The 20,922-nt window shown below is 57.9% G+C and overlaps 1 protein-coding gene across 1 annotated transcript; it reads left to right on the forward strand.

Annotated features, from left to right (window-relative positions):
* The first annotated feature begins 1,916 nt into the window (after nt 1-1,916).
* On the forward strand, nt 1,917-4,611 carry SOCS3 (suppressor of cytokine signaling 3). The gene is made up of 2 exons (XM_044982065.1): nt 1,917-2,009; nt 2,521-4,611. Exon 2 carries the CDS (start codon nt 2,589-2,591, stop codon nt 3,216-3,218), a length of 630 nt encoding a protein of 209 aa, XP_044838000.1. The 5' UTR covers nt 1,917-2,009; nt 2,521-2,588; the 3' UTR covers nt 3,219-4,611.
* Nucleotides 4,612-20,922: the final 16,311 nt, after the last annotated feature.

Here is a 20,922-nt window from a genome sequence, read left to right on the forward strand (position 1 = left end):
GAGACCTCCTGGCCCTTCCCCCTCCGACAGCATCTGGCCAGCTTGACCTCCCAGCAAAGTGTATTTGAATTCTGAAGGAGTCATTGGCCCCTGCCTGTGGTCTGGTCCCTTCTAACTGGGGCTGGAGAACCCATCGGACCAGATTCTGTGGTAGGCCAAGGAAGAGGCATATCCCAGGGAATGAGGGGATCCTGGGCTGCTAAAATAGTGACTTGGCTTCCTACATGTAAACTGCTCCAGACACGTCCCCTCCTGCCCTCTGCCACCCCTATGCTGAGGGCTAGCACACCACTGCCTATGCCACAACTGCACTGAGGAGGATCCCCGGGGGCCAGCTCTATACAGTAGCTGAGCCCAGAATCAAGCCTTTAATTTTGATAGGACTATCAAGCTAACCTTTGCTCTGTCATTCCTCTCCCCTCCCCACTGACTGAGGCACTTTAAGTGCTGCTGCACATCCAGTTGTTGAATAATCCAGTAACCCGACCCCTTTCTCAGAGCCCCGGGGGCGTTTAATCATGTTGGGGAGAGATTCACCTTTATTGTTCCCAAATGTTAAATCAGGGTTTTTTCCTTCCCTGCAGCTCTTCTGGGAAGTGCAAATGAGGTTAACAGTGGCCTGGAATGTTGTACTTGAACTAAACTTCAGAGCCATCAAGACATTTGATCCACAAACCTTTCCATAACAGATTAGTAACTCTCTTCCCCTCCCACCAGCAAGGCTGAGGGGATGGCAATTCCTCCCAGATGAACTCCCTGGAATTTTTGATCTCATGCCTGCTTCTGCAGCACATTCTGCATCCTAGTGGGGAATACTGGGGATCCTCAGCCAAGGCAGCAGCATAAGGAGCCGTCTATCAGGGAAAGAGGCAGGAGGGTTCTCCAAGGCAATTTTTGTTTGTACTTTGGCTCTTCCACTACACCCCCCCATATGCTGTAATTTGGGGGGGGGGTATAAACTACAATTGGTTTGCTGCGCTAGAGACTAGTGGACAAACAAATTCATCTTTTGGGAGCTCACCTCAAAACTTTGGAGCTCCAGCCACACCAGCTACCTTCGCCCACCTCCAGTGCCGCTTTCCACACAAGGTACTCAAAGCACTTTGCAAACATTGCTGAATTAGCCTCCAGCCCCTGGGAAGCGTTAGCCCGGGTTATAGCTGGAGGAAGGAACACAGGGAGCCACACAGTGCATGGGAGGCAGAGCTGGGACCAGAACCCAGCCTCTCTGTGTCTGTATCCCAGGCTCTCCCATTTACACTGCAAAGAGCTCCCACTGGCCACTCACCACTGTTCTGCCTGCCTGCCTGCCCTCCCTCCTCGGTCTCCTCTTTGCCTCTGAGCCCTGGGCCCTTGACAGCTCTCCTGCCGTCTGCCCCCTGAGGCCAGGGCAGGAAGGGCACTGCCAGGATGCTGTCAGTTTCCATCACCTGTCCTGGGCAGTGCCCTGCAGCTGGGAGAGCCGCTCTCCACCCCACCAGCAAACGGCCTGTGGACAGAGACGCTCCCCAGAGGCAGCCGCAGCTCCTGGGGTCTCTGCCCCACGGAAGGAAGCTCCAGCCTGGGGGGCTCGTGAGCCGGTTTTCGAGAGAGCTCAGCGCCCGGGAGCCGCCGGGCGCTCCGGAAAGCCCGGCCCAGGTGCTCGGCGCGGCAGGCCCGGAGCCGGCTCCCCGGGCGGGGGAGCCCGGCCGGAGACTCACCGCTTCTTAGAAGGAAAGCGCGCGCAGGAGCCGCGGGGGGAGCCCCGCGCTGCCCGGAATGGGCCGGCGCTGCCTGGCGCGCTGCCCGGGGCGCCCGGCGGGCGGGGCCGCGGCGTTACAAGAAGAAGCCGAGTTCCAGGAAGCGCGGGGCGGGGCCGGGCCGCGGCGCTATAAGAGGCGGCCCCGAGCGGCCCCAGCAGCTTTGGAAGGCGCCGAGCCGGGCGCGTATCGCCGAGTCCCCGCCGCAGCCCCTGCCCTGCCCGGAGGCGAGATCCGCGCCGCCGCCGCCGCCTGCCCGTCCTGCCCCAGGTAACTGCCCCGGCCCGGCCCGCCAGGCACCGCTGGGAGCCCGGCCCGCCGCCGGCATGACAGCTGGGTACGGCCCGGGGTGCAGCCTAGAGACCGCCCCGGGGGCACCCGCGGGCAGGGGCAGCCGGTACTGGGGGAGCACCCTGGGGGCAGGGGGAGCTAGTACTGGGGGCAGCCGGTACGGGGGGAGCACCCTGGGGGCAGGGGGAGCTGATATGGGGGGAATTGGTACTGGGGGCAGGGGTAGGGAGGAGTTGGTACTGGGGCAGGGGCACAGGCAGCCGGTACGGGGGGGCAGGGGGAGCTGGTACTGGCAGAGGGGGCTGGGGGCAGCCGGTACGGGGGGAGCACCCTGGGGGCAGGGGGAGCTGATCTGGGGGGAGTTGGTACTGGGGGCAGGGGTAGGGAGGAGTTGGTACTGGGGCAGGGGCACTGGCAGCCGGTACGGGGGGGCAGGGGGAGCTAGTACTGGCAGTGCTGTTTTTCTGACTCTGTCCTTGCCTCCGTCCAGGTGATGGTTTAGCAGCCGCTGCACAAGGCAGCAGCACAGCAGCGCTCGTAAAGCTGGCTCCCTGCGCCATGGTCACGCACAGCAAGTTCCCCGCTGCTGGGATGAGCCGCCCGCTGGACACCAGCCTGCGCCTCAAGACCTTCAGCTCCAAGAGCGAGTACCAGCTGGTGGTGAACGCGGTGCGCAAGCTGCAGGAAAGTGGCTTCTACTGGAGCGCAGTAACAGGCGGCGAGGCCAACCTGCTGCTGAGCACAGAGCCGGCTGGCACCTTCCTCATCAGAGACAGCTCCGACCAGCGGCACTTCTTCACCCTCAGCGTCAAGACTGAGTCGGGCACCAAGAACCTGCGCATCCAGTGTGAGGGCGGCAGCTTCTCTCTGCAGAGCGACCCCCGCAGCAGCCAGCCCGTGCCCCGCTTCGACTGCGTCCTCAAGCTGGTGCATCACTACATGCCTCCTTCCCCGTGCCCCCTCCCCGAGCAGCCCGGGGGGACCCCCCACCCGAAGCGTGCCTACTACATCTACTCTGGGGGTGAGAAAATCCCGCTGGTGCTCAGCCGCCCGCTCTCCTCCAACGTGTCCAGCCTGCAGCACCTCTGCCGCAAGACGGTCAATGGGCACTTGGACTCTTACGAGAAGATGACTCAACTGCCAGGCCCCATCAAGGAGTTCCTGGACCAGTATGATGCCCCCCTCTAAGGAGTGCAGAGGAGGGGGCAGCACATGGCAAAAGCACAAAAGCAGGGTAGGGGGCACAAGGATCTAGTGGAGCCTGAACTTGCGGGACAAAAACAGACCCCTCCCCCTTTGGAAAGGGAGTGGGGGGGATGACCGTGAACTTAGGGGTGACTAATGGGCCCTGCCCGGCCCAGAGATGTCTGCAGTTGTGTGTGCGTGTTGGGGTCTAACCCAGGGACAGTTTGCAGCCCCTCTCGGTAATGGCAAGAAGCTGACGTTACTTGACTAAGGATCAACATACTGAAGCTCCTGTACACAGCCTGCCTCCCCTTCTGCAGCCCAGTGAGAACTGTGTCTGTTTCTGGGGCGGTCCCACCAGATATGAGGGCAGCTGCTGGGAAGGAGCCGTGCTGAAAAAGTTTGCAAACACCACGTGCACGATGTGTACCTTGCAAACTGCTGTCGCTCAGCTGTGGCTCGGATCCTCTTCCCCCATTTTCTGGCCACAATGGTATGACCACACTGGAGCTGGTCTGGTAACAAAGCCGGTCAGACCGGAGAAGGAAAGCACTGGAATCCAGCTAGTGCCTGATAACTCTTCCTCAGTTTTAAGGGGAAAGTGATTTTTTTTTTTTTTTTTTTTTTTTACCTCTCACCGCCTCCTTGTGGGTGGAAGCTCCTTTCACACCAAGCCCCAGACTTGGAGGATGCTGCCTTTTTCCCTCACTACCGTTATCCAGGGGACTAAGCCTTAAACTCCATCCTCGTCCCATGGATTGGGTTACTGCACATTACAGGCAACACTTACAATGATGGTCCAGGCTATGAATAGTGAATCCCGGTCGGGAAAGGAACCCTTCCTGATGGCACATCGGCACCAAGGAGTTTCACGTGAGCATGACGAGCACCAACGGGATGAGTTGTTGTTAGACCGTTATTCCGAAGTGCTGTCCCATTCGGGCTTCTCCCAGAGCCTGCCTCAGCCCCTGGACTCTCAGCTTCACAAAGGGTTCCAGAAGTCGGGATTCTCTACAGTCTCTGGCTGGACCTGGGGCTGTGGGTTTGCCTGGTCCCCAGCTGCACTGCTCCATGGTGGCAACCGTGGCACTGATCCCTACAGGAATGTAGCAACAACGGAACACCCTGGAATCTGTCACTTTGTAACCGCTGTCCGTGTTGAGGTTGGGAAGGGCAGTTGGGTTTTTCTGGTTTTTAGAGAGAGCACCATTTACAGCCCTGCCTGAATCACTGTCTTTTATAAAGATTCTGCCTTCACCTCCAGCCTTGAAGGCTGAGCTGAACATGCTTGAAAACTCAACGTAAACCAAACTCAGAAGAAACTTTGCACATATTTATATTTATATTCAGAAAGGAAGCATTTCTGTAATTTATAATAAAGAGCACTATTTTTTAATGAAAACCCCACCTCTGGTTTTGTCTCGCGCCCCCACCTCTGCCTGCCAGACCTCAGTGAAACACACACAGCAGACACAGCCTTCCACATGCAGCCACGGCTATTGCTTTAATGATAGTGGGGTCACAAGTATCCAGTTTCAGCCCATTTTTAATGCCAAGATGTAACAATTATTCATAGCTTATGTCAGCTGGGAGCTGCTGGGAGCAATTCTTGAGAGCGGTGGCATTGGACAGGCCAGTCTGCAGTAGTACTGTGAGGTATTGTGAAGTATCTGTCATGGAGTGTGGGGGAGACAAGGCCCTGCACCCCCAGCTTCCTGTGATTCACCAGGACTCTCAGCCAGCCAGTAAAACAGAAGGTTTATTTAGATGACAGGAACACAGTCCAAGACAGGTCTTGCAGGTACAGACAACAGGACCCCCTCAGTTAGGTCCATCTTGGGGGGCCAGGGAGACCAGAGCCCCATCTGGGATCCCCTCCATTTCCCAGCCAGCTCCAAACAAACTCCCTCCAGCCTCTCACTCAGCCTCCCCCCTGGTTCCTCCCCCTGCCTTTTTTCCAGTTTCCCGGGCAGAGGTGTTACCTGGCCTCCAACCCCCGCCCCCCCTCCGGGGTCTCATGTTACATGCTCAGGTATCCTCCCTCAAGGAAAGTCTCCCATCCCCCCAATGCAGACAGTCCCAGCAAAACTCCCCTGCCACCTTCCCAGGTCAATACTCCCCACAGCCCACGAAAGCTTATGCTCAAATAAATGTGTTAGTCTCTAAGGTGCCACAAGGACTCCTGTTCTTTTTGTGGATACAGACTAACACGGCTGATACTCTGATACTCCCCACTCAGTATTCAAAGAACTCATTAAGAACATTCCCTGTTCGTCACAACCACGAAGCAGCTTAGATGCTGGCTTGCAAACAGGCTGCTGTGGACGCAGCTACCTGAATCTTGCAGGCGCTAAAGGGGCAAGCAACTTCCATTGCTGACATTAGAGGTAATTAAACCATCTCCTAGGGAAGTCACTTTCCAGACAAGCATTAACTGCCCCCTGAGACCTATTCTGAGGCATCACTTCATGGGCATGAGCTCCAGGCCCAGGAATAAACCTGCCAGTTCAAGAGAAGAGAGGCCAGAGGGTAGATCACATGCAGAGGAATTAACCCTCTGTGATTATTTCCCCTCCCGCCCAAGAGCACAGCAGCAGCCTGTGCTGAGCAAGCTGTGCTCAGGGGGGGACAGTCGTGGGGCTGCCCAGGTTTGCCTGTCTGGATGGGAATTGTTCAAGGGCATAAGAACGGCCACACTGGGTCAGACCAAAGGTCCCTCTCGCCCAGTGTCCTGTCTGCCGACAGTGGCCAATGCCAGGTGCCCCAGAGGGAATGAACAGGACAGGGAATCACCAAGTGATCCATCCCCTGTCGCTCATTCCCAGCTTCTGGCAAACCATGTGCTTCAGTCCCCATGCTGTGTGCACAAGGCTGCTTCCTACAGCTCTGCCTCCTGACAGAAAAACATGAGGGGCTCCTACCCCTCCCCACTGTGGGACTAGCCAGGCCCTCAGCCCCACCACCATCCTTTACACTTTCCATCCAGTGCAGCATTAAATCAATTCTGGTTAATACGCCACTAGGTCAGTTACACACAAGTCAGAGCTGCGGGAGGGCTGCAGGTTTGCAGGGTTCCCCTGCCAGAGGGCTACGGCAAGAGAGGTGTAGTGGCATGGGCAGGGCAGCACTGCCAGGGAATTCACACAGTTGGCACTGGGGCAAGTGACCCCCCACCACCCACTCAGCAGCACTTTGGGAGAAACTGTTTATTTTTTTGGAACCAAGCCAAAATGCAGGGACCATGAAAGGTGCCTGGGTCCCAGCCGCACCCCCAGCCACACGCAAGGCTGGCTCCCTGCCTCTCTATTTTGGTACCATTCTCTCCAGCCCATTGTTCCAGCCCTGCCAGGAAGAGCAACTTCCCAGCCTGGCCAGGAACCGAGGGAGTTATGCGAAGAATGTCCAGGCAGTGCAGAGTGGGTGGCACCCTGCCAGGCCTTGCTGAGGCACATCCCCGACGTCAGCACCATCTGATCCCAAACACCACACCCACGCCCCTCCCCGGAGCTGGGTCTCCCAGGCAACAGGGCTGGAATATCACTGTTTATTCTCAGCCCAGTGCCAGGAAATTAGGCAGCGCTCCTCCCTCCCCTTCCCTGCTGCCTGGGGGAGCGGAGGAGGCCAGAGCAGGGGTGCTTACGGGTAGCCTGTGGGGAGAGGGGCCACTGAGCCGCATGTGAAGGGCTGTTCCAAAGGCTCCCCTGAGGAGAGATGGTGGGAGGCCAGACTGGGACAGAGCCGGCAGCACTCGGCTAATTCTGGGGAGACTCCCAATGCCTCAGTGGCCACGGAATAGGGGAATTGTGCTGCCCAGGGAGAAGTGTGACCAGGAAGGGGGTCTCAGCTCCTGGGGCCTCAGCAGCGCTCCCCACAGGCCAGCGGGCTCCCTCTGAGGCAGCGTGACATGCGAGGAGCAATCAGTTTGCCCACATTGAGCTTCATCTCCCAGAGAATAAGCTGCAAGTGACCAGCAGCGGCCTGCAGTCAGGGTCATCGCTGCCATGCCCTCAGCCAGCCCGGCAGACCTCCTTGGGGGCCTGCCATTACCCATAGCAGCTGCATCTGGATGCCACTCAACTCCCCCTGGGCAGAGAGCACCAGGTTAGCAGCTGGGGGTAGTGCCAACTCCCCAATGACCAGTGAAGGGGCTCCCAGGCATGTCCCCAGTGGAGCCCCTGAGAAGTGAGAGCGCCCTGCAGCCTCACAGTGCTAGAGGAAGGCCAAGGTTTGTTTGAATACCCGGTCCTGTCTACATGGTCCCTGAGCCGCCTTGTCCCCCAGCCCCTCAGCTTCCTGCTGCAACCACCTGGGATTTCTTGGCCTCCCAGAAGAACCCCTGATGCTTCCTCTCCCTCTGCTCAGGGGCCTCTTCCCTTTTGCCTCAGGGCACGGTGCAGTGCTGCAATAAGCTGCTGACTCGGAGAGTCCGGGAAGCCTTGTGAATGCTACCCGCTTCTTGGAACCTCCCCAGCCCCACAGCAGCAGTGACGCGGACGACCAGTGGGCAAATCCCTGACAGAAATTTCACAAGCCTCTCGCCTCCCCCAGAAACGCCAAATGGACTTGGCCCTGCATTACGTAAGGAGCTATTTCTGTGCGTCATGGACGGTCAGTTCCCCGCTGCCCCACTTCTGCGCCTGGGAGAAGGGCTGAGTGATTTCCTGGACCCGGAAGACCTGCTCCACCACACATGGGGAATAGGTGGAGCAGGTCATTGTGATGAGCTCGAAGACCGCGCACTAAACCAGGGCTAGGCACAGAGCAGCACTGGGCTAGGGAGGCTGCACCCCCATAGGTGCTGGAGCCAGGGGAGCTGCCGCACCCCCTGTTGAAGTGGTTCCATCCTACACAGGGTTCACAGCTCAGTTCAGTGGCTCTCAGCCCCCCACTGTACAAATTGTCTCGACCGCCGCCCCCACCCTCTACCCCCCGCGGCTGCAGGCAGTGGGATCATTTAAAAGGGCCCTAGTAGGCCAGGGCAGGGGGATTTGGGGGATCGGCACCAGGAAGTGAGGCTGATGCGGCTATAGCTCCTACGCCGAGGGCAGGCCCTCCAGCTCCCCGAGAGACATAACTGTGCCCTCCCATTAACCTAGCACTGTCTGCAGCGGGAGTTGGGTCAGTGTAGCTGCGTCCCTCAGGGAAGGGAAATCCACACCCTGTTATACGGTGTGGAGCTGGCGCGGCCACGAACCAGACTGCCCCCGACCCCCGCTCTGAGGCACGGGACATTAGCCCATTGATGGGCTGAACAGAGCCTCCTGAGTCTGTGACCACGCCCCGCCCCCCCCGGAGAAGCCACCGCCCACTGGGAAGCGACCCACGGGGGAGTAGAACATGGGTAGAGCAGTGAGTGGTCCAGGTGCTGTATCACCCCCATAGGGCCCTGCGGGGGGGCTGGGTCAACTTACCTCATCTGCCCATCTCCAATATGGCAGAATCCTAAGGAGAGTGGAAGAGACTCTCGGGCTGGATTGAGGCCAGCTGCATGTATCTCGGCCAGGGCCCCTCTAGAATAAACTGGCCAGAATGGTGGAACCGCTGCCTGACCACTAGCCCAGCTGGCTCTCAGCCTGGCCCGGCAAACGCCACGCAGGGGAACCGCATAGGGAGGGGGCAGGAGAGCATCTGAACCTCTGCCATGGAGGACGGGAGCTGGGATTAGCACTCTGCACTTACCTGGTGCTTCACTAGCACTAACCAGTTCACCTCCCACCCCATGCTGAGGGTGAAGGAGGTGAAGTGAGTCATGTGACACCCAGCCAGGCCCTGGCAGAGCCACAGTTAAACTAGCACTGGGCTCTCAGGCTGCAGGGCGTCTGGGGACCGTGCCTAGCCCTCCCCCCCCCCCGCCCAATACCCTCACAGCTGAACCTCCCGCTCTGCACCATTTTGACGTGAGCCCCATCACACAGAGAGGAACAAAGGCACCAAGCGACACAATTAGAAACCTAGGGATTGTCAGGCTGGAAAACCCCACCCATCTGCCAAGTCTGGCACCGCGGCTGCCACAGTAGCCAATGCTGGGCACTGCAGACGGCTCAGTGCTCCAGGGTCACCTGCTTGTGCAACACTATCCCAGGAGAGGAACATCTCTTACCTCAGCAGCCAATAACTTCTCCCTGGCCGGGGGCTGCCGAGCCCTGCTCCCCGTGTCCTGGGCAGAAGTCGTTCCTGTGATACCCTGATGCATGGCCAGCTCTTTCCCATGCAGTTCACTGAAAGCACACCCAGGTACCCAGCCGCCCCGAGGGGAAGGAACTAGCCTTCTCGCACCTGGCCGAGGTCTGGGAGCTCTGGAAAACTCAGAGCATAACAGGCAGGGAGTGCGGCTCCCACTACAGGATTCCAGAAAATCGCAACAAACTCATGAACTGCTTAATGGCACTTGAGGGTGACCCAAGCCGCACCATATCCGCAGTCTCTGGATGTCAGAGCCCCAAGGTCCTGAGGCAAGTTTCTCCTGGGGGGAAATGAAGGTAAAGGCGGGACTCCCCCACCCTCACCTCACTGACAGCTGGGCCAAGGTGTGTCAGCCACTCCCACCTGTGTGAGTGGGCGGAGCACTGATTGGCAGCTGCTCAGCTGTGCTTGGGGGCTCAGCCTAACTCTCCTCCGGGTGACACTGGGCCACATTTGTCCCTGGTGGGCACATGGGCTTCAGGGGAGTTGTCCCAGCAATGAGTTTCATCCAGACCTTGCTGCACTCGGCACAGGGCCCGAAGTGTGGGGCGGGGGGGCAAAGCCCTTTAATTAATACCCTTTGGGCTTCTCCAGCGCCTCTCGCCTACGGGGCTCACCGACACCTACATCTCCCAGCGCCCAGGGGAGAGACAGAACCAACGTGGGCTAAGATGTTCAGTGACTGGTGATGAGGTGGGCCGGGGGGGTTGAGAAAGTGAGCGCTCAGCTCTTTCTGAAAAATCAGCTAGCTGAAGCCCGCACCCAAAATCCCTGGTGAGGTGTGAAAATCTTGGCCATACAGTATAAGAATTCTCTGGCCACTAAATGTAGCCACCTCTGGGGTGGAAAGCAGCAGCTCTTCAACAGTAACCAGCAAAATGTCTCCTTCCACCAGAAGAACCGGCCATTTGTCCAGCTCTTTGCTTCTCCTCAATTAACTCAGTGCTTTAGCCCTGGCCCTGAGGCCATTAGCTCGCTTTAATGACCTGAGGTGAGGGGCACAATCAAAGGCCTTTAGAAGATCTCAGTAAATGATACCCACTGACTCCGCAGTACTGTTCCCATGTGGCTCAGTGCGCGACCACTGGTGAGTACAGCACCAGCTCCCCTCACCATCCAAGGGAGCGCTAGATTAACCTAGGTGCTGTATGTGTCCCGCCTCAGCCCTCTTCCTGGTTCACAGGCTCCTACCTCTGTGGCTCCTGGGCTTCCCTGTAGCCTCTGGGCTGCGCTCTAGCAAACCAGCGGAGAACCACAGCCGGTGAGCAATTGGCTGCTCCACTCACTGAGCCCTGAGGGACAGGTGCTGGCAGATGCACATGGCAAAGGCCCTGCCAGAGCAGAGACACCCCGCTGGGCAGACTAGCCCCAAAGATGTAGAGAGCAGTTGAGGCGTGTTCCTGGGGCACCCCTGCCAGACCTAGGGCCCATTCACAGCTAGGCAATGTTTGTCTGGGAGCGGGGGCCGATTCTGCATCCCTTGTGCACATGGAGTGATCCCATTAACTCCAGTGCTCCTTGCTGCAGGGGCTGCGGAATTGGGACGTGCCCCGGGCTCTCCTCGCTGTGGCATGTCACTGCACAATGCCCCATTTGCTCTGGAACACAACATGCTGGAGGTCAGCAGAGACATTCAGCACCGCCCATCTGGCTGGCCAGGACACTAACTCGGCTTGCGGGGGACCAGACTCTGCTGAGTACGAGGCACTCAGCCTAGTCTAGACAGAGCCATAGTCAGAACAGCCAGGATCTGAGGAGCTGGGAGACTCATGCTCCCTGTCTTGGACCCACCCAGTCTGCAGAGGGAGTGTGCTGATTTCCAGGGCGCTCGGGAAGTGGGGCTGTGTTCTGCCCAGGGATTCCCCAGAGCTCTACAGTAAGGACAGGGAATGTTCTTGTTAGGAACAAACATTGACACACAATCCTTCCAACCTCCCAGTGTAAAGTGTTCATCTTCACAGGGAGACCAGCATGCATACAGCTCCCTAAGTCACACAGTGTCCCCTGGCAACTCCACAACTGCTCACAGGAAAATGTGACATCAGGAAAGTGGGAGAGGGATTGTTCGCTTCCTGTAATGTGATTCATCAGCTAGAAGAAAAGAGGAGCACCAGGCCCCCTGGACCGACCAGTCCTGGGAACCCCCAGCCATCTGTTCTGCACTATGGGAAACTGGCCTCTGAGTGGGAACTCGTGAAACACACGGTAACTGTAACCTCCGCCTGCCTCCCAATGTCATTGTCTTCTCCACACTGTGCTGACCGGCACAACTGGATCATAGCATCCAGCACGTCTAGGACTGGCAGTCAAGAGAGACTAACCCATGCCTGCCAGGCTCCAGCTCTGAAAGCAGGAACGGATCTCTAAACACGTGGCTTGGGAAGGCTATTGGGAGGGAGGGCTCAGAAATAGCCAATGTGCAGCTCCCAAACTAGGGAGTGCAGCTCCTTTGCAGGGACGTCTGGGAAAAAACCCCAAACGTCCCCAGCTCTGAGGCCTGGTGTCAGAACCTTTGTGTTCTCTCTGCCTGCCTGTGAGAAAGAAGTGATGCTGGCATGGGAGGCAGGCGGCTGGCTGCCCCAGCTGGTGATGTGCAGAGACCCCCCTTCTGCCCCCAGAAGAGTTCAAAGGAGACTCCCCTTCGCTCCTCTGAGCTGGCTCCTCGCTCCCCCTGACCCTGACCTGTTGGGGACACTGTCTGCGGGTCACAACATGAGCCACCGCTTGTAGGGGCTGGCAGCAGAGCTGGGCCTGGCCGAGCCCAGGGCTGTGAGCAGCTCTGCAGCTGGCATGCTGAATCCAGGCAGTTTCCCGCTGCACTGGTCTGAGTCCTGGTACTGTAACCAAACGAGAGAAAAGGAGCCGTCAGCCAGGAGCTGGAAGCCCAGGTCAAAGGGCTGCAGGAAATGGGCCCCACCAGCAGGAATGGACTGCAGCTTTCAACCCAGCACAGTTGAACCCAGCACAACCAACCAGCAGCCTTTAGTCGTGGGGGCGCAGGGCTGCGGCTCACACCAAGGTGCCGTGCAGCCACCTAGGCGGGATTGCTGGAAAGCTAAACCTGCCTGGCTTGGGGAGCCCTGTCTGTGAGCAGCGGAGGGGCAGGAGCTGTTTGGCAGGGCCCCTGGGGCTCAGCATGGGGAATAGGGCTCAGTTAAGAAGGGAAATTCTGGTTGAAGATCCAGACCTACGTTGTTTGGCCACCCTGGGCGGGGTTCAGCTGCTGCTGCTGCTGTAAGTGGAGCGCAGGCCTGCAGGGAAGATCCAGCCAGCCAGTCCCCTGCTCCTGCTGGGCACAGGCTTGGGCACAGGCCTGGGTGGGTCAAGCAGCTGGCTGCAGGACACAGCAGGGAGGCTGGCCTCCAGAACAAGCGTGAAGGGCCCAAAACAAAGGAACTTGCCCCAGAACTGTGCAACAGTTCCTAGGCGCAGGGTCGTGCTGAGCAGCTCCCGAGGCTGTCACGGAGGTGGGAAGAATGTCACATTTAATGCCCCGGCACTGGAAACACCCCGGGCAAATGCCTGTTCGTGTGCAGGGGCCGGGTTATCACCTTATCTCCACTCCTGCGTGCTCCAGGCCCACGAGGTACCCCACAGAGACCACCCAGCGGAGCTCCGAGTAACCCCCCTGAGGTCAGCAGGACACGGCTGTGCAAGGTGAGAGGAGTAGGCCCAGGCACCGCAGGGGGCTCCTGTTGTGAGTGACTGGTGACTGCATGCCCAGCTCCATGGCTCACATCCCCATCTGCCGTCCCGTCTGTCCTTGCCAGCTCCAGAACACGCCTGCATCCCCCACAGCACTTCCCAGTAGGGCACAGGCAGGGGCAGTTACCACCTGCTCCTCACATGGGGATTGCTCTTGGCCAGGGCCAGGATCCCAGGGAGATCTGGGAACACTGGCCTGAGAGATCTGCTCCCTCTCCTGTGCCAGCTCAGGAAACATGTGCCCGGCTCCCACTCACAAACATGCTCCTGACACCAGAGGGGCTGCTGGGCAGGGCTGGGGATGGCAGAGCTGAGAGCCAGGCTGAGGGTGTAGCACGAACGGATCCTGTATGTTCCAACATCTGCTGCCTCCAGGCTGAGGTCCCAGCCAGCTCCGGGCAGGGGGCAGGTGCCTCTGGCAGGGCTCTAGGATGGATTTCAGACTCTGCCTGGCTTTGGGGAAGGGGAAGGGCTGGTAACTGCCAGATGGGCCTGGAGCCCAGAGCTGAGTGTCCCCAAGCGCAAACTGCAAACAACGGCACGCAGGAAGCTCAGAGCCAGGCGAGTTCATCCCCAAAGAGGGACGAGCACATTAGGAAGCTCCCTGAGTCGCCCCCAAGGGCTGCTGTTCTCAGGAAGGGGCTCGGGCAGGGTGTAACTCCGGGACAGGACAGGAACGAGCAGCCCTTCCTGCTAGCTCAGGAAGAAACCTCACAGCCCCATGACGATGTTCCTGTGGCTCTGGCGTGGGGCTGGGTCCAAGTCCCTGCTCTGCCACACGTGCCCTGTGGGCCAGTCACCCAGGCCTGGCCCGCACCTAAACATCGGTTGACCCAGTTCCGTCGCTCAGGCCTGTGAAAAACGTCACTCCCTGGGCAGCGTCGGCAGGTAGCTGTGGCTAGCCCGCTGGAAGGAGCCTTAGCTAACCCTAGCGATTCCCTCTCGAGGGGGCGGATGTACCACAGCGATGGAGGAACCCACCACCACACTACGGCGGTGCCGCTGCAGCCCCAGCTGTGCCCGTCTCTGCCGCCTGGCTTGTCTATTTCGACTGCAAGCTCTTTGTAGGGACCGTTTCCCTCTGTGGGCAGTGCCCAGCCCAAGGGACCCTGGTCTCGGTCACGGCCTCTGGGTGCTGCTGGAATAAACACCATCAGAGCAGTAACATGAGGCTGAGCCATGGCTCCGTTGCCTGGCGTCTCTGGCAGAGGGCCACTCTCGAGGTCAGGCGCTGGGAATGCTCTTTATTGCAGCATGTTGGACACATGTTGCTGGAACCCGATTTCCCCCCTCCCCCGTCCCCAGCCCGCCTCCTGCCCAGCCTTTCAGGGAACTGAGCACTTTTAGCAGAAGTGTGAGCACAGGCAGGGGGAGGGGACGCTCCACGCCAGGGCTGATGTATATTTTGGGACAGAGAAGCTGCTAATAAAAAGTCCTGTTTATGTTTCCATAGTAACTCATTGCAGTTGCTCTGTCTCCAGCGAGCGCTACGTAAACTCCTAAAAGGAACCAGCCAGCTGCAAATTCCTCAGTTGTTCCATCAGTGCAGTTCCTAGCTGAGTGGAGCCTCCTCTGCCCAGACCTTCCCTTCCAGTCTGAGACACATGAGGTCACTGCTTGCCCCTCCAGCGTCTCCCTGGGCTTTCCAGATACTCTAACCGCTGAGCCAGGCAGAGTCTGGATCTTCGCCTACTGGGCCCAGCGGAGAGGAGCACGCAGCTCAGCGTGACTGACAGCACCGCAGCAGGGCCCATCCTGCGGGCTCCCTGTGGAGCTCTCTTTGCCGAGCAGCCATTGTAAATAGCTAGTGCATTGGCCATCCCAGTCCAGAAGAGACCCCACAGCCCAGGTGAGTAACGTGCCAGTGGCTGCTTGAAGCCCGTCATTGGCACAGCTGAGCTGGGGTGCAATGGTGCCAAGCGCTGGGCACAGCATCCCCAGGTGGGCACAGCCTGTGTGCAGCAGGGATGGGGGCTCATGGTGCTGGGGCACAAACCCAGGCAGTGGTGATGAGAATGGGGCTCCAAAGTCGCTGGGACTGCTCCATACAAGCTACTGGCCGTGAGCCGACACCATCTACCACCAGAACAATGGTGTGGCTGGATCTCCCCGTCCATCTGTCTCCATGCTGTCAGGTTGGCTGGCTCTCGTGCAAGCCGGGGCTGCATTATTCAAACCTGGCACCTGAGACGGCGCACACAAAGCCTGTGTTTCCGCACGCACAGGGGAGCAATCTCTGCCCAGCCGCAGAGCTGATGGGATCTGCAGCCCACCTCACCGCTCCATCATGGTCTCTGGGTCTGACGGCTGCAACAGTCAGGAGGGCAGCTAAAGGCCAGAGATTTTAGAAGCAGCCCTGAAAAATCCCCCAGAGCCTAGATCACTGGGCAGGAATTACACACACACACACACACACGAACCACCCCACGCTCACACACATACAAACCAACACACGCGCGCACACACACTCTCCAGACTTTTACAGCAAGCTCCCGTATTCAGGTGGAAGCTGAGGGACGGGGCAGTTGCACGCTTGTGGGAGGCCTGGTCGGTTTACAGAGCCAGACAGGATTGCTTAGGTTTGCCAACCCTCCAGGCTTGTCACGGAGTTTCCAGGAATTAAAGCTCAATCTTTAATTAAAGATGTGTTAAATCATGTGATAAAACCTCCAGGAATACATCCAACCACAATTGGCACCCCTGGGGTTGCTTGGAGCCCAGCTGTGGTTGTCTCAGTCCCTGCCCGCCCAGTCTGTCGGGCATTAACCATTAATCCTGAGCCCAGGAGCCAATACAACCTAGCGACTAACAGCTGGGAAAGCAGTGGGGTGGCCTCTGCCCCTCCCCCCATGCCAGCAGCTCTAGGGCATCCCAAGGGGGCAGCCAGCTCCACAGGGAGGTTCCCCCACTGCCCGTGTCTGCACTGCCAGGGACAGGAGAATCCACAGGGATGGGGGGAGGGTGTCTCCTGCCCTGCCTGAGTGCCTGCTGGCTGAGCTGGCTGGCAGGGGCGCGGGAAGGCCCTCATGCTCACTGCCCACCTGGGCCTTGTGGGGTGCTCTAGCTCCTCACCCCTCTATGTCCCCCCATGGCCTCTGTCTCAGCCTGGGCGAGCCCCTTGTCCCCAGGGTCCCTGTGGAGGGACTCCTCCGAGGTGGAAGAGGACTTGGGAAGGGAACAAGGCCCTGCCTCCCCCTCGGGCGTCTGGATCCCACTAACTGAGGCTTCAGTCCCTCAGACACAGGCACAAATTGCCCAGCTATCGGAGACACTACTGCAGAAACCTCCCTCCACAGGGGCTTCTCAGAAGGCCCTGCCAGAACTGGGGCTAGCTTGGGCACATTGCTCTGGGGAGCATGTGGACAGCCCCTGTTTAAACCCGCCTAGTGCAGCCAGTGACCTGCTCACGGGTGTTGCACGCCAGCTCCTGACAACACCCCATGGCCAACTCATGACGTCACACAGCTCATGGGTTTCTGTGATGTCTCAAAGCCCCAGTGCCGGAACCCACAAGCTGCAGGAGACTCACAACTCCTGACAAGAGCCTGTTTCCGCTACTCGCGCTTGCAAAGAAAAACTTGACAAGAGGATGCAAGTGCCCCGTGATGCCCTGACACGCCCACCCGCTATACGAGTGCCTCGATGCCAGTGTACCCTGAGACCCGCAATGCAAGCACCCCGGAGATGCCCGCCCTGATGCCAGTATGCCGGTGCCCCCGACATGAGGACCCCAACTTGAGTGCCCCAAGCCCCCAACACCTCTGATGTGAGTGCTCCCCGACAGCTCGCACACTATAGCACAAGGAAAACAGCCCCCACCTTTCCTGATTTTTAAAACAATCTAATGATTGTGGGGCCTGCCTCTCAATGTCTGAGCACTTGAGGCATGTCCCTGCTGGAGAAAACTCCTCCTCGTTTGCATCATGCAGGCAGGAGGATATAAAGGGAACTAAGCTAGGCAATGTGACAGCTGGGGGCGGTCCAGGCCCCATCTAACCCCACCCAGGGTGCTTGCGTAGAGTCATGCCAATCTCATGCTGACATCACAGGGCTTCCCATCTGACAAGCAGTCCTGGGCAGGATTGCTGGAGGACCTGGCGGCTTATGCCCACCCCTGTTGCAGCCCCCTGGGCCCTGCTCCATGACCAGGTGAATCTTGTTAGCTGGAATTTCCCTGTCCTGTCTTATGCCCTAACTCCGGGGGAGGAACAGGAAGCGACATCAGTCAGTTTAAATTAGCAAGCAGGACCCCCTCTACAATCCTCTGGAAGGGCCAGGGCTCTGTGTCACCAGCGGCACTGCCGCAAGCCCCGGGGCAATTGGCCCCAGGTCAGGGGTGTCACAGGACCCGGCTCATGCAGGTGCCACATTACACTGCCGAGCTCCTGGGGGAGCGGGGGGGTGTTGCAGGGGCATTCAGTGAGACCTTCTCCACCTCACAGGGGAGGCTTCCTGAGTTCAGAGCCAAACTCAGGCTCCCTCCCAGCCCCCATCAGCCCCGTCTCCCAGTAACACAGGGTTAGATCAGAGCAACCAGGCCAGCCCAGAAAAACTGAACCATCCCCTGAGCCCCGGCTACAGGGGCCTCCCTCTCGGGCCTCTGGCTGCTGTGTGTCAGGGCAGCCATGGCAGCTGTTCTGAGGGACGTGTGGAATCCAGTGGAAACATGAAAGCAGATGCCACTGGAAAATTCAGATGCTCCCTGACTCAACAGGACCCACAGGGAGCCGTTCCAAGCCGCACTGAGGAAAAGAGCAGATCCTCCCTGCTCCAGCTGGAGGGCTTGGGTCAGGGACTAGAACTTCCCTCCTATCCCATTCGCTGAACAAAATCACCACCCCCCTGTGTTATCAAAGTTACAGCAATGCCCAGCCTCACGCCAACAATCCCCCTTCTCGGGCCAGCTTGGCTCTCAGCCAGCCAGCTTCCCGCAGCCGCAGCCAGGAGAGATGGCAAGTGCCCTGCTTCTGGGGAAAGCGTTGGGGTCCCAGGCCTCAGGGTACATGCCAGCAGAGTCGGCCCCTCCAGCGCAGAGTGACTCCAGTCAGAACTGACTCATGGGGCAAGGTGCTGCCTCCAAGCTCAGTCTGGAGTGTGGGGCAGGATAGGAAGATAACTGCTTCCTTAAGGAACAGCTCAGCTCCACGAGCAGGATAGCAGAGCGGTCTGAGTCGAACCTGAGCACCCCCGGTGTACTCCCCCGGCAGGAGAGAGGGAGGCATGGGGGAGCACCCGGGGGGCAGGACACACTGTTCCCTAGCAAGTGCCGAGAGCATCAGCCCTTTGCAGGTGTCCCGAGCCCCACAGGCCCTCGCATCTGCTCCACACAGAGGGCAGCAGAGGGGGCCCCATGCCTGACTGGGCAGCTGATTCTAACCTACCAGCCAGGCCCTCTCACTACAGGTCTTCAGGGCAGGCAAAGACACAGGGACCTAGGCCTTGGTGGTCCCTCACGGTGCACAGCAGGGAGTGCCAGACTCACATCCAGGTGCATGTGTCAGCAGAAGCCACGCCTGGTACCAGTGAGGCCAGCCCCATGCCCAGCCACCCACTTCCTGCTGCAGCGTCCCTGGCACTTTGCCACACACACCCCTGCTATGGCCACACATTGCGCTGGGCAGGAGCCACCTACGGCCATGGCTTAGCATTTCCTGCTGAGCATCCAGCTGCCAGGCACAGGCCTTACTTCTGGGAGACCTGGAGAGGCCCAGGGGCTTCCAAGGGGCTCCTTGACAGGTGGGGGAGTTTCCTCCACTGCCCACCAGTCCCAAATGGTGGTGCTGGGTGGGCGTCCCACAGCCTGCTACGTTCCACTGCCCCCTGGGCAGGGCCTCTGCTCCCTGGGCAGGGCTGGCCTTACCCTGAGGCGAACCGAGGCAGCCGCCTTGAGTGCCAGACTGCGGGAAGGGGGGGGGTGGTGCCACTAGGACCCAGAGTGTAGAAAATGGTGTCTGCTGCTGGTGCATATGTATTCTCTCTGCTCTAGCTGCACAGAGATGGTGGAGGGCTGTGCTGGAGGAAGGAGGGCACAAGAGACATAACAGGCAGGCAGGAGAAAAGGTGAGAGGGACTAACAGAAAGCAGCAGGAGCTTCACGGAGAGGGGGAGGAGGAGCCTCTTATGTACCTCTCGAGCACCCCTGGAGCCTGGACTGATTCACATCAGCTTCTCAGGGAGCTTCCTGTTTCCTGCTGCTTCCCTGAACCCACTTGAGGAGAACAGACAGTCAACTGAAGCAGTAGGAGTCAGCTAGGCCCTTAAGATGCTGACATCTTCCCTCACTCAGGCCCTGCTACCAGCCTGCTTATTTGTCCCCTTCAATTGAGTGTTGAGAGCCACTATAGCTGGCACAGAACAGCAGTCATGAGTGAAAGAAGAAAACGCCCCTCTGGGGCAGCATTCAGAAAAATCAAGCAGGCAAAGGAAGCTTTTCTATCTAAGCAGGAAGGAGCTCTCCTGAAATACATAGACACAAATGTTCACGGGGAACCTTCCGGCCCCAGTGAGGATGGGAGTGATGGGGAGATGCCTGATCTTCTAGTTAGTCAGAATGCAGGTGACCTGGCAGCTACTGCAGCATCCATATCTCCATCTCAAATGGATGTAACCAGGCACATTCCTGAAGAAAAGTGTAGAGCAGAGAAGAGTGTGGTGGAGGCGCAAGAAACAGCTGCTGCTGAGTTTAGTTCCTTAAGTCTAGTGATCCAGGACTGTGGACCCACTTGAGCAGTAGCCTGAGGGACTTCCTTGTACTGCATGGGCCGCAGCAAGTAAAAAACTTCATGTTCTCCAAAGACAATGAAAATAGAAGTTTCCATCCAACACATTCCTGGCGTGAAATCCCCAATGGTGACAAGGTGAAGAGGCCAGGGCTTATGTACTCAAAACCCCAGAATGCTGCATACTGGTTTTGTTGCAAACCCTTCCAGTCTCATGTTCCAGCCACATTGGGTTCTACAGGAACAAAGGACTGGAAAAATCTGGCTAGAAATCTGGCATGCCATGAGAAGGCAGCAAATCACTAGAGAGCATTCCATAGGTGGAAAGAGCTTGAGATGAGACTAAGAGTTAAAGGCCACCATAGATGATCAGCATCAAGAGACGATTGCATCAGAGTCTCTTTACTGGCAAAATGTTCTGAAAAGGCTCATTGCCATTGTGAGAATGCTTGCTACCCAAAACCTAGCACTGCGTGGCACTTCAGATCAGCTGTATGTGCCAAACAATGGAAACTTCCTTAAAACCGTGGAGTTGATGGCTGAGTTTGATGCTGTACTCCAGGAGCATCTAAGAAGAGTTACCACCCAAAAAATGTACACACACCACTACCTTGGAAAAACAATTCAAAATAAGAACAAACAGTTACTGGCAACAAAAGTCAAACAGAAGACTGTGGCAGATCTGAACTCAGCAAGATATTACTCTGTTATTCTGGACTGCACATCTGACATCATCCATACGGAACAAATTACATTAATGGTGCGTTTTGTAATAACAGAACCTAGTGAAAATGTCCCTGCAATGGTGACTGTCAGAGAGCATTTTCTAGAATTTATTGACATTGATGATACTACAGGAGCTGGTGTGACAAATGTGCTTCTTAAAAATCTGGAAGATACGGGAATTGTGTTAGCTGACATAAGAGGTCAGGGCTACGATAATGGTGCCAACATGAGAGGAAAGAACAGGAGTGCAGACATGGATCCGAGAGTTAAACCCTCAAGCTTTTTTTGTCCCATGCAGTTCTCATTCATTGAACTTGGTGGTCAGTGATGCAGCATCAGTGTCTAGTGAGGCTGCTGACTTTTTTAATGTAATT

The sequence above is a fragment of the Mauremys mutica genome, chromosome 12, assembly GCF_020497125.1.
Source record: "Mauremys mutica isolate MM-2020 ecotype Southern chromosome 12, ASM2049712v1, whole genome shotgun sequence".
Taxonomy (NCBI): domain Eukaryota; kingdom Metazoa; phylum Chordata; order Testudines; family Geoemydidae; genus Mauremys; species Mauremys mutica.